The sequence below is a fragment of the Nilaparvata lugens genome, chromosome 11, assembly GCF_014356525.2.
Source record: "Nilaparvata lugens isolate BPH chromosome 11, ASM1435652v1, whole genome shotgun sequence".
Lineage (NCBI taxonomy): Eukaryota > Metazoa > Arthropoda > Insecta > Hemiptera > Delphacidae > Nilaparvata > Nilaparvata lugens.
The window spans coordinates 23,491,262-23,508,818 of record NC_052514.1 but is presented as its reverse complement, the minus strand read 5'-3'; the positions used below and the strand labels follow the sequence as shown (position 1 = coordinate 23,508,818).

At 35.4% G+C, this 17,557-nt stretch overlaps 2 protein-coding genes across 4 annotated transcripts in view; one reads left to right on the top strand and one right to left on the bottom strand.

Moving 5' to 3' along the window:
* LOC111048008 (fasciclin-2) overlaps positions 1–17,557 on the bottom strand; it is a 283,669-nt gene that overhangs the window by 152,802 nt on the left and 113,310 nt on the right. The gene's annotated exons all lie outside the window — the stretch shown is intronic.
* LOC111055155 lies at positions 3,166–4,925 on the top strand. Its single transcript, XM_022342323.2, has 2 exons — positions 3,166–3,527; positions 4,228–4,925. The coding sequence occupies exons 1-2, from the start codon at positions 3,293–3,295 to the stop codon at positions 4,650–4,652; spliced, it is 660 nt and encodes a 219-aa protein (XP_022198015.2). The 5' UTR covers positions 3,166–3,292; the 3' UTR covers positions 4,653–4,925.

Genomic DNA, 17,557 nt, shown 5'->3' with positions numbered 1-17,557 from the left:
TAGATTTCAAAGGAGTGAAAAATAAGTGAGGAAAATTTGAAATAGTACAGTGAAGATAAAAGTCAAAAGCGAAAAGGGTGAGAGCAAATGTACTTTAATTAGTAAGTAGAGAAGAGAATAAGGAGCCGTGTAACCTAACGACAATGGTAAAATGAACAATTCGAAGATGAATAATGAAGATATATTGTTGGTAATCTTCAATGAAGAAGAAAAGGAGAACTGAGAAACCGAGAAAGTGGAAGATAACTTATGAGAGTGGCGTAAGCTAAAAGAATGGTGAAGGGGAAGATAGTGTTGGTTGAAAAATTTAATTGATAGAAATGAGAGTAGGATATATTTTCTCCCGTAAGTTTTGCAACTCAAGTCGCTTTTTGCATCCCCTTCGCCATCGCTCCTTATCTCTCCAGTCTTCTTCTCCTTAACCTCTGCATCCCATCTATTTTCGAACATTGACCATTCATATGAGAGTAGAATAAATACATGGAAAATATTTACGCTAATATCAAATGCTATATTAACATACATGAGAAGGGAAGAAAGAACATAGAATAGAAAGCAGAGGGTTAGTTCAAGAGAGCATTTTCACATGGATGGGAAGGTAACATGGAAGACTTGAGATAAATTCGGAAAATATGAAAGACAAAATATTGAAGGAAAATAGAGAATGAGGTTCCCTATTAAATTTGTAAAAATAAAAATTTTAATTTGAAAAAAAAATGTTGATAAACAAATTGGTGGACGTGGTACAATAAATGAAAAGGAGGTGGAGAGAAATAATAAAAAAATGGACAAGAGCAAGAAGAATGTCGGAATGATGCGTATAGAAGAGGTAGAAAGCTGAGAAACTGAGGAGGAAGATTGCGTATTTAGGGGAAGAAGACGTAAGGTGATGGAAGGAATAAATAAATAAAAGAGAAATGAACAAGGATTGTGGTGGTGGAAGAGAGAGGTAACATTGGAGAGAGATGAACCAAGTGAGAGAGGTGTGATTGAGAAATAGAAGGGGTTTAAATAATTCATCAGTCAGCAATTAACATGCACCGGCTATGTGCATGGGCCATTGTGAACAGCACATAGGGTACACATTGTGCGCAACGACTGCTTGTAGGAAGTTGTTTGGGATGTGGATAGGATTCCACCTTTCCTTCCTGGCACCAAAACGGTTGTTTCAATTGCTCACTTCATGAAACATGCACGCCTGATAGATGAGGGGTGGGAGATGGTTAGATGTTCCAGGAAAGGGGTGCAATCGTACAATTGAACAGAAGCGGAAGTACTGTTTCCTAAGCAACAGTACGCCAAGATAAATAAACGGCTGCTGTTGCCAAACGATTGGATCAAACATGAATAATCACTGTGACAATATGTTTCTTGTAGATGTTCGCAAAGCATGTAGAACAGAATACAATTTGAATTTTAAGAGTAACAGACCGAACAAATCAATATAATTCAGTACTCAATGATTATTATGTTGAACTATAATAAATACGTAGATATTTTGTTTATTTTTTTGGGCTCAATGTGTTTTCAATGTGAACATGGATATGGAATGATTGTGAAGTATTTCGGCCCAACTCATCATTGATAAAAGCTCATGAAAGATGAATATTGAAAATGTGTTTGATTTTTATGATACAAGGAAAAACTTTAATCTTTTCTGATATTTAATTTAATCAGGATGTTGTAAAATAGCAATGTTTTATAACACATCACAGCATATTAATTCTATGAGTATTGACGAGGAATACGACAGGATGAAGAGATTCATATTTCAATGCAACTTTATTTCTGACTCTGGAGAGAGGAAAACCGAGAGAAATCTTTGTGGAAAATCTGGAAAAGCGGGTGACATTCAAAACGAGACAGGATATCGTTGGCGGTGAGCACCGACCCTGAACATACAAGACCGATACAAGTCAATAGAGAGAATACCGTAGAAGGTTACAGTGGTGTACCAGACGGAATTTTCCTATAACAGCGTGGAAAAATAACCTAAAGAAAAGCCACCCTTCACCTGAGAATAAATATTGGGAAATTGGCTATTGGAAAACCTGTTCCATCTGAACAAGGTCTGGCCTCTACGGAGTCACAGTTATTGGACTGGTAGGCACAATTTCACTGTATTTTCTTATTCCTTGGCGCTGGTACAGCTGAAATTCAGACCGAATATTGGAAATTCACTATTGAAGATGATGGTTCATTGGTATACTAAAACGTGGTTTAGTATAGTACTCATTTTTATGATCGGAACAAAGTTTAGGAATGAATTGACGACGAATAAATTCAAGTGATTAATGCTACTTTAATATAAAGCATAAACAAATAGGTCATCAATAAATGGTGTGGAGTATAACTAATATACAAACATCTACAATGTCCTGTTGAACTACATTTACAAAAAAATAAATGAACAGAGACTAAGTTCCAAAATAATTCTAAGGGAAGTTTACTGTGTGATTGTGATTGGAAGTTTTAAGAATTGGAAGATTAAACAACTCATGAAACAATGAACTAATACTGAAATATTCTCAAACAGCTCTTGAAACAATGAACTAATACGGAAATATTCTCAAACAGCTCTTGAAACAAAGAACTAATACTGAAATATTCTCAGTCAGGTGTAACACTCCAATGAGGTGAGCTGATGAAAGAATGAAAAAAGCTGATGAAATATTCAGATGGTGGAAATAGTACACAGAATAAAAAAAATGTACAAAAATCATTTTAAGTAATTTCTATTGAAACAAAATAAATTATATATTCAATTATTATCCGAAGACTATAGATTGATGTAGCTTGCTGATGATGAGTTAGCTTGCATCTGTAAAGTACAAAATATAATAATACCATTTCGAAAACATAGGTGATGCCAATGTACCTAGACTACAGAATAATGTATACCTAGAATAATGAATTGTAGGTACATTGGGTATAGTACAGATACAGTAACAGGTTATACTGTAGGTATAATTACTGTAGGTATAGTATAGATAACTCTTTATAACATAAAATGTAGGTTATGGTTTAGCAACTATATAACTGGACAATATAGTTACTGTAGGTTATGCTATCTTTTCTATGGTAATGTCATTATAAGAAAATTTGGCTATCAATCCCCTTCATATCAGTAAATTTTCATATTGAAAATGTTGCTATGGATACACAGAATAATAGTAAACATTGGAAAAAGTAGTCTAGACAATTATATTGAAATCTTAAAATCAACTTTCACGTAAATTTAAATTTTTCAAATTAGTTAATCGAATATCAAATCCAGAGTGCAGAACATAAAATGTCGTTTAAAGATCAAATCGGAAATACAGTTAAAGAGATTGTAGCAGATCAGGAAAAAATACAACATTTCAAAGCAGAATTTAAAAAAATGCAGGATAGTTTTAGAAGAGTAACGCAGGGAGCTGATGATATTGTGAAAAGTACAAACAATTTGGCCACTAAACTCAAAATTCCTTGCCAGGAGACAATAGCATTGGGAGAATGTTTGCAGATGCTACAAGACGAAATTGACGGTTTGTATTTATCTTGAAAAATTGCACTACTTCCAAACTGCATTGATTTTTGTTATGAGAAGAAAATGCATCTCTTGATCATTAGAATCGGATTCCAAACGACTTGATTTTTAGTTTAGTTTTTCTTCACCTCAGTTAATTGAATAAGAAATTGTCGAAATTTCTCATTGAATTATATGAAAACTAATTTCGGCCCGAGCACCTCAGTTAATTGAATAAGAAATTGTCAAAATTTCTCATTGAATTATATGAAAACTAATTTCGGCCCGGGCAAGATATGTTTCTTCGGTCACTTCCGTGTTTCGGATGGACACGGTCCATCGGTCCCGGCTGTCAAAAACAGTCATGGAAACAGGTTATGAAAAATGCTCTGAAATTGACTAGGTGCACCGTGAAAACTCTGACACCAGAACTGAGCCAGCCACAATATTATTATTTATTTTATATCGAAACTATCTTAGAAGCAAGTCCGCAACAAAATATTTATTCTGACTTTGGATGGACATTATAGATAGGTTATAAGACCAGGAAGACAACATTAATTTTACTTTTCATCACAAATCATTTGTAATAGAAGCAATTTTTTCCAACTATGAAGATTTTGTGTCATGAATATAAAAGTTATCTTTATGATCAATTAGCAAAAATTAGTAACTTGACAATTTACAATAGATAGAATCATCCAAAATCTTTTTTACAGTAAAGTTACTGCGAGAAGATGTGAAATGGGAAGACATTGAAAAGGAATTCGAAGAATCAAATTCCTGTCTCCGAAGTTACCTCAAACTCTACAAGACAACTGTTTTGAATTTAGCTGGTCTAACTTCAATAGAGCTAGATCCTACTGACTCAATAACCAGTGCAAGTGCAAAAACATCTCTTGAGTCGTCATCTAGCCATTTTCAACAAATGCTGGTTGCTCATGATCCTCTTGCTGACAGAGACTTGTTCAGGAACCTCAATGCTAAACACCTGAGCATCGCTGAAGATATCCAGGCAATGAAGGAGCAGCTTAACATATTTAAAGTAACTAATTCGAATATTGCTGACGAAGTTGAGCGGATTTCTAAAGCGGTACAAAATGTATTTGGAAACAATAAAACAGAAGTTAAAAATGCGTTATGAAATGTTGAAAGCTGATTAAGAAACTCCAGTGGCAAATACTGTACATTTTGTTGTTCTTATCCAAAATATAATGAGAGATTTTGTAATTTTAAAATGATAATGGACACTGCCTGTCTCACTCAGTATTCTTATCGCAAAATGGAAGAGATAAAAAATTACATAAAAAACATAAAAACATGTGGAGAATAAAATAAATGAAAATGAACTTTGTTTATTGTTATTCTTTAAAATTATGAGTAGTTTCGAGAAATTTGTTTCTATTTGAAGATACAAATAATATATTAATTGAAATATGTTTGGAGTATGTTACACCATGTCCTTTCGATGCAGCCAGTGGCTGCCCATTACATTTTGCAAAATTATGCCTAAAGATCATTCAACCATGCTGTTGGATTAAAGTATTAAATAATGATTACTATAATAACAATGTACCACAGATAATTTATGATTATATATTGTCAAAATATAACTGTTCTTTTCTACCTGATACTGCAAGTTCAAACATAAGCGCTATTTACCACAGCACAAAGGTATTTTACATAAATAGGAGCTTCAAGTCAAGCATAACAAATAATGAGTTCCTTCTGGATAGAATCTTAGTTGAACACTGGAAGAAACTAAGATATTGGAGAAAATACAATATTTAACTAAAACTTGACTATTGGGAAACTAGGATATTGGAAAAGGTGAATATATAGTAGGTTTTCATCGTTATACTATTTTGTGCTAGGCTTGGATTAGCAATAAAAATCAGTAAATCACATGAATGATAAAGATAAAATATTGTTGCGTGTTTCAGTGATTGCAGTTTCTGAAATGCAATTTTACAATGAATTATAAGTGAAGGCACGGTGTAATTCTCACACAGGACATCTAGGGCACAGAAAACCTAAAGCGAATCTAGATTTCATGTATTCCTGCAATACGACAAACAGAAAAAGTATACAAATCGCGTGATTACTCATACTAATCTGTTAATAATTTCGACCTGGAACCCAACTCCAATATGCTTTATGATGTGAAGGCAGTACTTTACAGAAAGTGTAAACAATACAATTCAGCTCTGTTTGCTATTGTTTCGAAAATGAATGTGATATACTGTACATGGGATATGAGGTAATAACGTTGTCAAAACTCACCCCTGGACTACAAGCAGGATATCACTTGAGTTGAAACAGTAACATACCTGAAAAAAGAAACATCAATGAAAATCATGAATAATTCAATGATTATTATATAATTCCGTAATCATTAGCCTACGTATTCTCATTGTGATCTTCATCATCAACAAAAATAATAGAGGGCAAAATCGTTTCTACAAAAGGATCCCAGCTCCAAGATTAAATCAAAATCAATAATTAAGAGAAATATTGACAAAGAACATGTCTCCATGTTAAAATTTTCTGAAAACTATTTAAAACTCATAAAAAGTTAATTAATCAAAAGAGTAGGTTGAAGTATAAAATATTGAAATTCTCCAAAAATGTCCCATGTCAATGCAATTGATTCTCAATGCAATGTTGAATTTGTGATAATAGCATTTCAATTAGACTTGTATTGGTAGCATTCTAATAAAAAGGGAATTAAACTTGAGTGGATAGGGTAGAGTTGTCAACAAAAATCTATACATTGAATGTGTGGAGGAAAATATGTGCACGTGTTTCTTCAATAGGTAAGAAAGCAATACAGAATTGGTTTAAAATTTCAATTCTATTCAATGGATTGCATGCAAGCAGATTCGGTTTTGTGGCCCAATAGAATGACAAATAATTCAGCATTGTACGCACACACACTGTTTTATGCCAGCAATAAAATATGCTCAATTGTTCCACAGCCTTCGACTATTCTGGAGCTCGGTTACTTCCGAATGCAACTAGTCGCTGGGGAATGGAAAACGTGTGCAATATATGCGTGATTTTCACGCCTAGCGTGTATCATCCATTGTCTTGGAACGTTTCCTCGGCTTCGATGTCCAAACTACTAGTGATGTCTCTCAGGGCTCCCTTCTTGGATCACTCTCTTTCTCCATATTATATAGTTTCTTGCTTGTCACGTTCAGAGCCAGCTCGTTTCGCGATCTCTTCCCCTAAATTTCCTCTTCGCCAGTCTCCATTACTCACGGCAGCCTTCTCTTTCATTCCTCAAAACCTAATACGCGCAGCGCGTTTTCCCCCAATGCGTTTGTGGGGTCTTTTCCCTGCTCTTCATCACTAAACGCGTATCCACTTTTGTTTAACGCGTATCGTGCTGTCCCTGGGGCGATAGAGAGAGCAAGAGACAAAGTGAGAGTAAGAGACAGAGAGAGAAAGATACAGAAAGAGTAAGAGAGAGGACAGGATAGTGAGGAAGTTAGTAGAGGAACTTGTGTATATACGTCATTTCCCCGAACAGTTGTTATTCTTTGTCCGCTCGCATCCCCTTCAAACCGGGGGCCTTTCATCAGATCTTTTGTCACCAGTCACGGTGGCAGATTGCACGGCCCCAAATTTCAACCCCCAAGTGAACCCAACACTTACTTCCCATTATAGAAGCAGATGGTTTTGTTTTCTAGTCAGGTGCATGATGCGTTTGCCTCATTGTTTTTTCAACGGTATATTTTAAATTTTGATGTAACGTTTCATACATAAATAGAAAACTGAGTGTGGAATACATAAATACACTGTATAAAATGAAATACACATATTAATCTCTACAAACCTCAGCAAACACAACAATAATAGATGTCAAATTCTAAACAGTAACGTAGCAACAATAACTGACAACAAACACTTGATTCCAAACTTTCAAATTAAATAAAAATACGTCACCGATCTATTTTGAGAGGGAATTGACAGAGTTAATTCACAATTTCTATTAATACGAATTACCAATACCACTTCTGGACACCCTTCTGCAATAGGAACTATAACATCCACCAATTGAAAATTGTCAAAGATCACATAAACAAACTTTCCAGCCGATAAACACGGTATTGGCAACCGTTGAAAAACATTTGCAAATGTCATGGGAGCGATTTTCACTCGCACAGTTTGCAGTGTCGACATAGTTCAGAATCGGTCGTATAGTATGTCGTTGGGTGAATGGCAATATATGTTGTTAAACGGTGCATGCATGTTTAAAATGGAAGGGATGAGAAGAGCCGGTTAGGGGTGACTCCCCATAATGGAGAGCCCGCAATGGTAATGGAGGAGACCTCTGTGATGGATATCACTGAGGGTCTTTGGAGGTTATGGTCTGATGGGGCTCCCCTATAAACTATCTTAATAATGCACACTTCGATTTTGGGTGGATAAGGAATGTCAACTGATGGATATAAGTTACTCGAATCAACTGTAGTTCATGTTAACTACAGAATCATCGATATCCGCCTGAAAAGATGAAATCTACAAGATTATCATGAATCAACTTGTACTAAATCGGAAAATATATGCGCATTCACATATATATAAATGCTGATTTTACGTCAAAGTAGTTGAAACTCATTACTTAAGTTCTGGTGAACACATCATCTACACTAAACGCCAAAATGCTTAAAAGTTTTCTTCAACCAAGATATAAAACGTTTCTCATAAGTTCATCGCCTGAGAGATTGATAGTTCACTTGAAAAAAATCCTTAGGATTGACAATCTGATTGAATCAAATTTTGAGTTGGAAGTTGAAACAATTCACAGCTTGAATTGAAAAAATCTTGATTCGAACGAATCTGGTGGACGATTATAATTCGAATGAGCTAATTTTTATTTCAAGATACGTCCAAATATTGAAAGAACTCCTTCATACTCTGTATATATTTGTCATTTCCAGCCCCGTAGTATTGCCACTATTTTTGTTGGAGCCCTAGTTGGTTTGGAAAATGTTGAACGGAAACATCCCCTCTTCATAGCTCCAATCAATGTATCGCAATACTACAACATTTTGATATTTGGGAGAAAGCTGAACCATTCATTCTCTAACCCAAATCATCGAGTTCTTTAACTCGCTCACTATATTTTCTAATGAGAGTCTCTCTCTTCCTCTTTCTTTACAATCATAATCAGAGAGGAAACAGGCCAACAACACGCGTCACGTTTTGGGGCAAATTTGAAATTCAAATCGCTTTATTAGCGGTGATGAATAGACACGATTGCGTTTTCTTTGTGACTGTTTGCATTAACACTCACGCACGCACCCTTACACTCAGGATCAGATAGATTGCCGGTTAATTGTGAACATGATTTGATTTCAAAATTTCAACAAGAGTATAATCACAATATAAATAGAAACTGTACTCACACTGATCAACTTTATACACACAAAAGATCTACGAAAAGACAATTGAAAAGAAATATTAATTAAAATGTAGTTCTATCAATCAAAACTGGTTATGATGACTGGTTACTGGTTGGAATAATGATTATGTTCAATATCAATGAAATATGAACGATCACGGTAATTACATGCAAGTAAAAGTGAATAAGTTCGATTCTGATGAGACAACCATCAGTTGAATTTGAATTCATTATTCAGTTTATCAAGATCTTCAACGAATTCCATGTTCGAGTTGAAGAAACCTCAACTTAATAACTAAACGAGTAAATGAATAACAAATGAACTATTATATTTTCTTCAAAATACAGCTTTAGAAAATTTTCTTATCCATGAAGTTCCACGTCTACATTACTAAAAGATTAGCTATGACGTAATTAGACTTGATGCCGACAAATTTTCTACTGGACTGCAAACATAATAATGGCAGCATGACGGATGCTGCTGGAGAATAATGGGGTAATTTTGGTTCGTTCAGTTGGTGAACTTGGATGACTCGTGAATAATAAGGTATACCACCTGAACAGAGTAATAGCCTAACCCATTAACGCTGGAAGAGAAACTGGTAATTCACAATGGGTAGTGGTGAAAAACCTTACACGCCTCATTTCAATAATTTTAAATCACCATTTGTCTCAAACAATTTTTTACGAATCATTTTTATGTCTGGTGAAGTCTGAAAAAAATTTAATGAAGGAAGATTGTTTCTAAGAGCGTATATCCTTCCTCTAAAGCAATATTTTCCACCATTATACATCAATCGATCAAATATCTAGGGTTGGCCTATTTATGGTACATCATTATCTTGGTTATATACACATAATAAAGCGGAGAGTTTCAAGAATAATTATGAATTTGAAATGATCGAATGTACTGTTCATTTGTGATGAAAATTCGTGATATCATCTATGATAGATTTTCAAAATATATTTATGTTAATCAAGATTTCGCAAAGTCGATTCTAGATTGAAAATAAATCGAGCCCAGGCATGCTTTAAAAGGATACAGGAAAATGTAGAATAAATTAATCTAAATACTGTACTCAATTTAATTTTCAGGAGATAATTGACAAAATTCAGTGCTGTGTGTGGTGCAATACGTAGAACAATAGGGAAGAAAACAAGACAAGCCACTCAGATGAAGTTCTACAGACTAATGGCTGTACCAATAATAGCTTATGGAAGCAAAGCCTGGGTGTCAATGAAAAAAACTGAGTCCCGTGTATTCAAGCAGCCGAAATGAGGTTCCTTCGAGCAGTCAAAGGGATTACACTAGGTTGGATTACATAAGAAACGACGTAATAAGAACCGAACTGAATGTAGAGTCTTTATTGCAAATATATTGAAGAAAAGTAGAGAAGACTGGTCTAGCCATCTACTTCGTATGCCGGCAAATAGACTTCCAATTCAAGCTTGGCACTACAAACCCGATGGGAGAAGAGGCGTCGGACGACCGATGAAGAAATGGATGCCGGAACAGGCCAACAGAGCCTAATCCTTGAATGACGATGATAATTCTTGTATTGTGACGCATTGGACTGAGTGATGAAGACATATGAACTCTTGAAAATTTTGAAGCAAGAAAAATGCCAACATTCGATATATTATATAGTGTATCTTCAATACTGTACCTCTAAAAGCAGAGAATTTGAATATGTGCAATACATGATTTTGAGGTGAAGGATGTGAAAGCACCTTATAACAGGCTGTATTAATACGCAATATGACTAATTCCTCACTCATATCTTCATGTAGAATATCTCATCAATCTAGAATCCTGCAAACGTTGAGCTTTTTGGAGATCTCAGAGTATGGCAAGACAAGACCACCGGCGCGAACAATACCCTGAGGTTGAGCTTTGTTCTTGATTAACCGAAGAGACGCGCCTTTGATGAGACTACGTATGCTTCCATTAGACAAGAGCTGATGCCAGAGAAAGTGATCAGAGTTGTTATGATCCATTATGATCAGTAAAGGGTGAGAGAAAGGATGACTGGCTTACTACTAATGGATAGGTGAAAGCAGCCTGTGCCTTTATGCTTGCTCTGCCTCAGGTAATAGCTCCATATCCCGTCGAGAAATAGGATTACATGCGATCAGATGTAACCTCAGCAAAGAAATAGAGTTGCTATAATTTGCAAAATATAAAAGGTTATAATAATATGAAACATAACCTACTTCTTGTAACTATCAAAATTTGGGAAAGGAAAAGGTTTGTGCTGATGGGCCTTGTGTTCATTTTCCAATCATTCTTATGATTTGTGCATGATAAATAGATTAATGGAACAAAAATAACAATTTGAATAAGTTATGGAAATGAATCTACTAACAGCATCAATAAATTACTGACATACATTCAGGGACTCATGTTTTACTTGAGTGTAAGCAAAGATTTAAGTAATCCATGTATGAAAACTCCGTCTGTCTTAAACTTGTCTAAATATTTTTTTCCATATTGTGATGTACCAATGATCGTACAGTCCTCAAAATACAGAATAAATTTGTTCATAGGCTAGTACAAGAACGGAATAGCTTCTATCACCGTAGAAACATATAATCTTATCTGAGGTCGATAGACGATTGTTATCTAACTTACCAGGCAAGAAATAAATAAATCTGTAATTGTATGCCTTCCAAAAAATTAGTCAATGGAAAAAACCATATATGTTTATATGCCTATGGATTAGAACAGTAAAGTTATATTTGAAGGTTAGTTTCGAAATGAAAACATAACCCCGAAACAAACCAAGGCTAGCTCATTAACAAGTAGCAAATTGAGAAGGCAGTTCAACTAAACATCGATCAAAGAAATAATATATTATTAAATTTTTCATTTTTATACTTTCGTTTCTAGGCCAAATAAGCCCGAATATTTATTTATTTAAACTACAAAGAAAAATATACTTGTTAAAAATATATGAACAAATTAGCTTAGCCATATATGACGTTTGAGGGTCGATATTCTAGCGTATAAAAAACAATATAAACAAAAAAATAGAAAGAAATATTTATTTATTATGATATTCGTTATTGTTATAAACATATATATCCTTGTCTACTGTATCTTATACTAGCATGTCTATGTTCTATAATCATTAGCTGTTCATTGAAGCCAATTTAAAAGCATATCATCATAGACGAATTCTATTATTTATGTATTATTATAATTATAAAAAACTATATGATAATTTGGAACAACTTCAAATCAGGAATTTCACCATATTTTTAAAGCTTTAAAGTTGGACACAGTGACACCACCCATTCGGCGTATTGGTTACGTCACAGAATCGGACCAATCCCGAATTAATATGTAAATTTGGCAAGATAAAATTTGGAGGAGAAATTGAAGTGAAAATTGGAAGAGGAAGACTCGAGGCCATTTTGCAAGGATCATCGGTAGGATGCAGACCTAGTCCACGTACCTAATTGTTTAAAAGCTTTAATTTCTGTTTCATGTAACTTAATCTTCGTTTTTCTGTTTTTTAAAAAGTTGTTCCAAAGTTCCTATAATAATTGTGATATTAAGATTTTAAATTTCATTTAAATAAACCCCGAAATTATATCAGTGAAGTCTGTTCAACATTTTTCGCCACGTGGAAGGACCCAGCCGGAACGATATATTCTACGGCCGAATATATTTCGAAAAACCAAAAAACGGAAACAAAAGTCTACGTAAGTTGTTCGAATATATAAAAGGGGATCCCCATAAATCTGCGAAAATTGTACAGCGCATAAATTCGTTCATTTAGAAAAGTCATGACTATAGTTTTAAGGGTACAAAACTTATCATAATTAATTTTTATAATATTAAATACATTTAACTATCCACGCTGTACTTAGCTAAAAGGTCTATTTTCCTTAGGCGAAACCACACCCTGAGAATAATTTCAATTATTAATTTATTCTATTTTCTGAATCACTATTTCATATTAACTTGTTTTTTCTTGTTGAACTAGTTCAGTTTATGACCCTTTCCAAGGGCTATTATCCATTTCATTTTGTTTAATTGAAGAATACCGAACTTTCTATATAATATTTATAAATTAAAGATTCAAATCTGCTATCAACCAATATTTATTTTGTATCTATTGAAAATTATTATTCACATAATCTGTTCATTAATTTATTCCATATTTGCTGTAACAGTTTATCTCTCAGAATATATCCATATTACCGTTTTGTTAAACTGGGTTTACTTCATTTTACCTCCAAATTCGTTCTTTCTCGGCCGACACACATTGGTCATTCAGGACACGTCCTGTTTTGCAATAGCCAGACAGTAGCGAGTATAGTATCTATCATTAGACTATTATCTATTCTGGTGGTAAGTGGTGGTCGTTTTTCTTATCAAGTAATAAATTCTGTCATTGGGAGTATCCCACAGAATCAAATAGTAAATCGACTCCCACCGGCCTGCTACACCGAGGTGAAGTGAATCCCGCATCATCAGCCGATCAACGTTGAAAAGAGAGGTAATAGATCGTATAGACAACGTTAGAATTGAACTCGGTACTCGAAATATTTACTATTTTGGTCCAGCACTTCGCTACATAACCTATAGTATTTATCAGAGACCTGGTTCGCATGGATTTGCCATTCTATCTGTTGTTTCATGCGGTCTAATATCTTTCCAATTACGGCACAAGTATTGGATTCTGGATATATTGGTCATCACTTGGAGAAAAGGTTCACTCCAAAGTTACTATCTCTGTCTGATCATAGTGACAACAGGATTTATTTTCAGCAGATTCAAGTTGAACTGTATTTTATTATTAAAGTGAATTTAATTCCACCTCACTATATTATAGCCACCTACCATATTAAGTTAGAGTCTCAGGTCCCTTACTTCGGCTACCTTTGTAGACCGACAAACCCTCTGTTGAGCAAATTAACTTTTTCAATCTGTCCCATCCATATACTAGTCATTCTGCTTCGATACATCGATTTAAGTGATATCGACAATTCGATTAAACAAAGATCAACCAATCTAACCTACAAATATCTATCATTGAATCATAACCTCAAATATTACAACCGTTTAACTATTCTATTTAATCTTTCGTGATTCTACAGCTTGAGCTCCACTAATCATTATCAACCTAATCTACATTATTGGTATTCACTGAATAGCAAGGAAGCAACTGAACAATAAGTATTGAAAGGAGCTTGCTCAAACATTATTGTAGTCAGAAGAGTATACTGTAGCCATCCTCACTAATTTCCTGGCAAAGTATTGATCTTTTTCAAGCGTCTGTAAGACAGGCACATGAGAGCTGCCGTAGTGAAGACTGATGGCAGAATAATGGAAGCTACACATGTCAGCACGGAAGAGAAGAAATGAAAAATAGGAAGGAAGGATAGGCTACTCCGGGAAGGATACTGCCGACAGACATTATATCGGGTTACGCGTAATTGATGTCGGTAGGAGGGGTTGGGTAGGGAGAGGGAGGGGTTGATTGATAGAAAGAGACGAACCGTGAAGAGGGCGACTTCACACGGAAGGGGATTTCCGGGGATGACGGCAAGACACCGTCAAAGTGTGACTGGTCTCCCCGTTAGCGGGGACACCACGTGCTAGTGACAGTTGGCTCCCGCGCTTTTTGCCCGCGCTTTTTCTCTACTCAGCTGTTTGCAAATATGATAACGCGTCTAAATCGGGTCATCACTGCTCTTATTTGATCCCATAGTTGTAGTCACTTCCCTTCCTATGGGGAGCAGTTTTTTCTAGATTATATAATCACTTTATGATAGCCAATTAGTCACAAATTCGTACTCTTATTCTGTTAGACGATATTGGAATTGAAGATGGATGGAATAAAATTAGTATTCGACTACTTCTTCAGTGTAGGGAATGGGAAGATCATGAGATTCCAGAGAAGGAACTTTGCAAGTTCATTAATGGAACTTTGCAAGAGAAAAATAGATATTCGAAGCAGCTCAATTCTGAATCAATTCGAGTAAGATCAATTGCAGTGGATACAGACTCATTTCTACAGTGTGATTGGTAAATCAGGAAAATATGTTTTGATGAATTATAATTTTTTCGACAGTTCTCGGAATAATTCAAGTAAAGTGAGCTTATTGTTGGCATGACTCTTCGTCAATATCAGAGCATTTGTTGGAGGACAATCGTTTTCAATGGCTTATACAAGAAGAGGAGTGTCAAAGAAAATGGGCAATGAATACAAATTGAGAAATTCAGCCACATATTCAAACTTGAATTTTGAATCAACATTCGTAATAATTTTTAGAAAGTTAAGAGTAAATATCACTCTATGAATTTCAAAAGAAAATAGATCATTTTCATGTCATAATATAGAACCAATATATTGTAAAAATACGTAGTAAGACTAGATATTAACCTCCACTTTCTCAAAATCCTTTACGCTAGACTCAATTTGCAAGCCACCTGGAATTCTCGGTTATTCATTAATTAGAAAAGTACTGTATTATCAGTAAGCGGTAACCTAAATTTATTAAGCCTAAATGGAGGGAGAATTGTATTTTTCCAATTCTAAATTTTCATATTTCATAATGGAATTCAGGCAACAAGAATCATCATTGATGAAACAAAAATATATATCAAAGTTACCACCAAAGAAGGAACCTATTCGTGAACTTATAACACAAAACCTACAAGAGTAGGTTACTCTGATGGAACGACAAGAACACCACCACAGAGTGGAGGCTAGAGTAGCTAAGTGCTTGTCAATGGGTGGCCCACATCCCACATGGCAAGTCATCATTCATCATCAGCATCATTGTCGCATACATCGCAGTGCCCGACTGGCAATCACAACAAGAAGGGTGTTCCACGCTGCAAATGGAAGGTCGGACGAGAACCGCGCCGCGTCACCAAAATTCACAGTCGGATCAATTCTCGCACGTGGTATGGTGGCATTGGAAATTTTGGCTGTCTGTCAACGCCTCACTAACCTTCTATACCTATAGTTTTCCCCGTCACCATATATATCATAGAGACCGCAATAGAGTGCACCATGTGATAACCTCTATTCATCCACTTTGTCAGCATTGGTTGAATGGAAGGCATTGATGCTATGTGTGCTGTATACAGACAGTTCAAAGTGAATCTGACTACAACCCCCGCACCACCAACCCACAGAGTTCTTTCAACAACCACTTCTCTCCTCCACGACAAAACAACATTTTACAACTTCAAAACATCCTGTGTAACTCGTACCTTCAAATTTACGGTGTCAGAATCACAGGATGGTAGAGTGATGGGACGGGGAGCAAGTTGAATGTGAGCGTCTTTGTAAACATTTAGGAAAAGTTTTCTCGGCACCAAATGTGTCGTGTGTGCTTGCCAATCCGTCAGACTTTGTCTTTGCTTGAGGCAGTTTCAAAGCCTTCACCAACTAATGGATGTGAGATGTGAGACGTGTGCTGGTATTCTTCACCTCTTACCACATCAACCGTTTCATTGTTACTGGTGACGTATCTTGTTACGGGTTGCATTAGAATAGGCTCTGTATTGCCCAAATAAATGAATCACTTCTGAAGATATATTCCCGAGGTATCTTTGGTAATAAACTCAACGAATTGTGTTGAATCATGGACCTAATATAAATGTTTTTTTCATTGATCCCCAACGTTTTTTAATTCATTTTAATTTAGGATGTAAGCTCAATGTTAGAAGCTCATTCTAATTGTAGACAGGGGAAGTAATCTAGTTTGTAAAGAAGAATATTCTTGGGGAACCTCGACTTGATGACAAATCAAGAAGTGAGAATCGATTATAGAAACGAGTACTAGATACGTAGATAGTAGGATACTTGCTTGAAAGTGGCACAAGTGGTTAAAGAGTCAGCGAAATATAGAAGATCGGCTGGAAGATGTTCATGTACAAAAGACATACAGAAGACGAATAAGTCTACAATGATTAGCAAGGGAAGAAAGTGGCGAATCTCCAGTACTAGTAGTTCTGTGAACAGTAGACCTTACGCAGTATTCTCATCCACAAGTACCTGATTGAAACTATAGACCTTAATGGAAATACAGCAATAGACTGGCTTCTCCACACATCTGTGTAATCACTTGTCAGCTGATTTATGTTGAATAATTCTATAGTCTGATTTTACTTTCCTTGCCCTATTACCATAGGTAAGGAAAGTATTGCTTTCCGAAAAAAATTAAGGTACCCCAATTTCCAAATTTTCTATACGTTTCAAGGTCCCCTGAGTCCAAAAAAGTGGGTTTTGGGTATTGGTCTGTGTGTGTGTGTGTGTGTGTGTGTGTGTGTGTGTGTGTGTGTGTGTGTGTGTGTGTGTGTGTGTGTGTGTGTGTGTATATGAGTGTATGTGCGTCTGTGTACATGATATCTCATCTCCCAATTAACGGAATGACTTGGAATTTGGAACTTAAGGTCCTTACAATATAAGGATCCGACACGAACAATTTCGATCTGATGCAATCCAAGATGACGGATAAAATGGTGAAAATGTTATCAAAAACTGGGTTTTTCGCGTTTTTCTCGAAAATGGCTTCAACGATTTTGATCAAATTTATGCCTAAAATAGTCATTGATAAGCTCTATCAACTGCCACAAGTCCCATATCTGTAAAAATTTCAAGAGCTCC

Excerpts from the sequence above, each read along its gene's own strand:
- LOC111055155 (XM_022342323.2), top strand. The coding sequence starts at position 3,293 with ATGTCGTTTAAAGATCAAATCGGAAATACAGTTAAAGAGATTGTAGCA. Across the intron at positions 3,528-4,227 it reads GCTACAAGACGAAATTGACG|TAAAGTTACTGCGAGAAGAT; the intron begins GTTTGTATTTAT and ends TCTTTTTTACAG.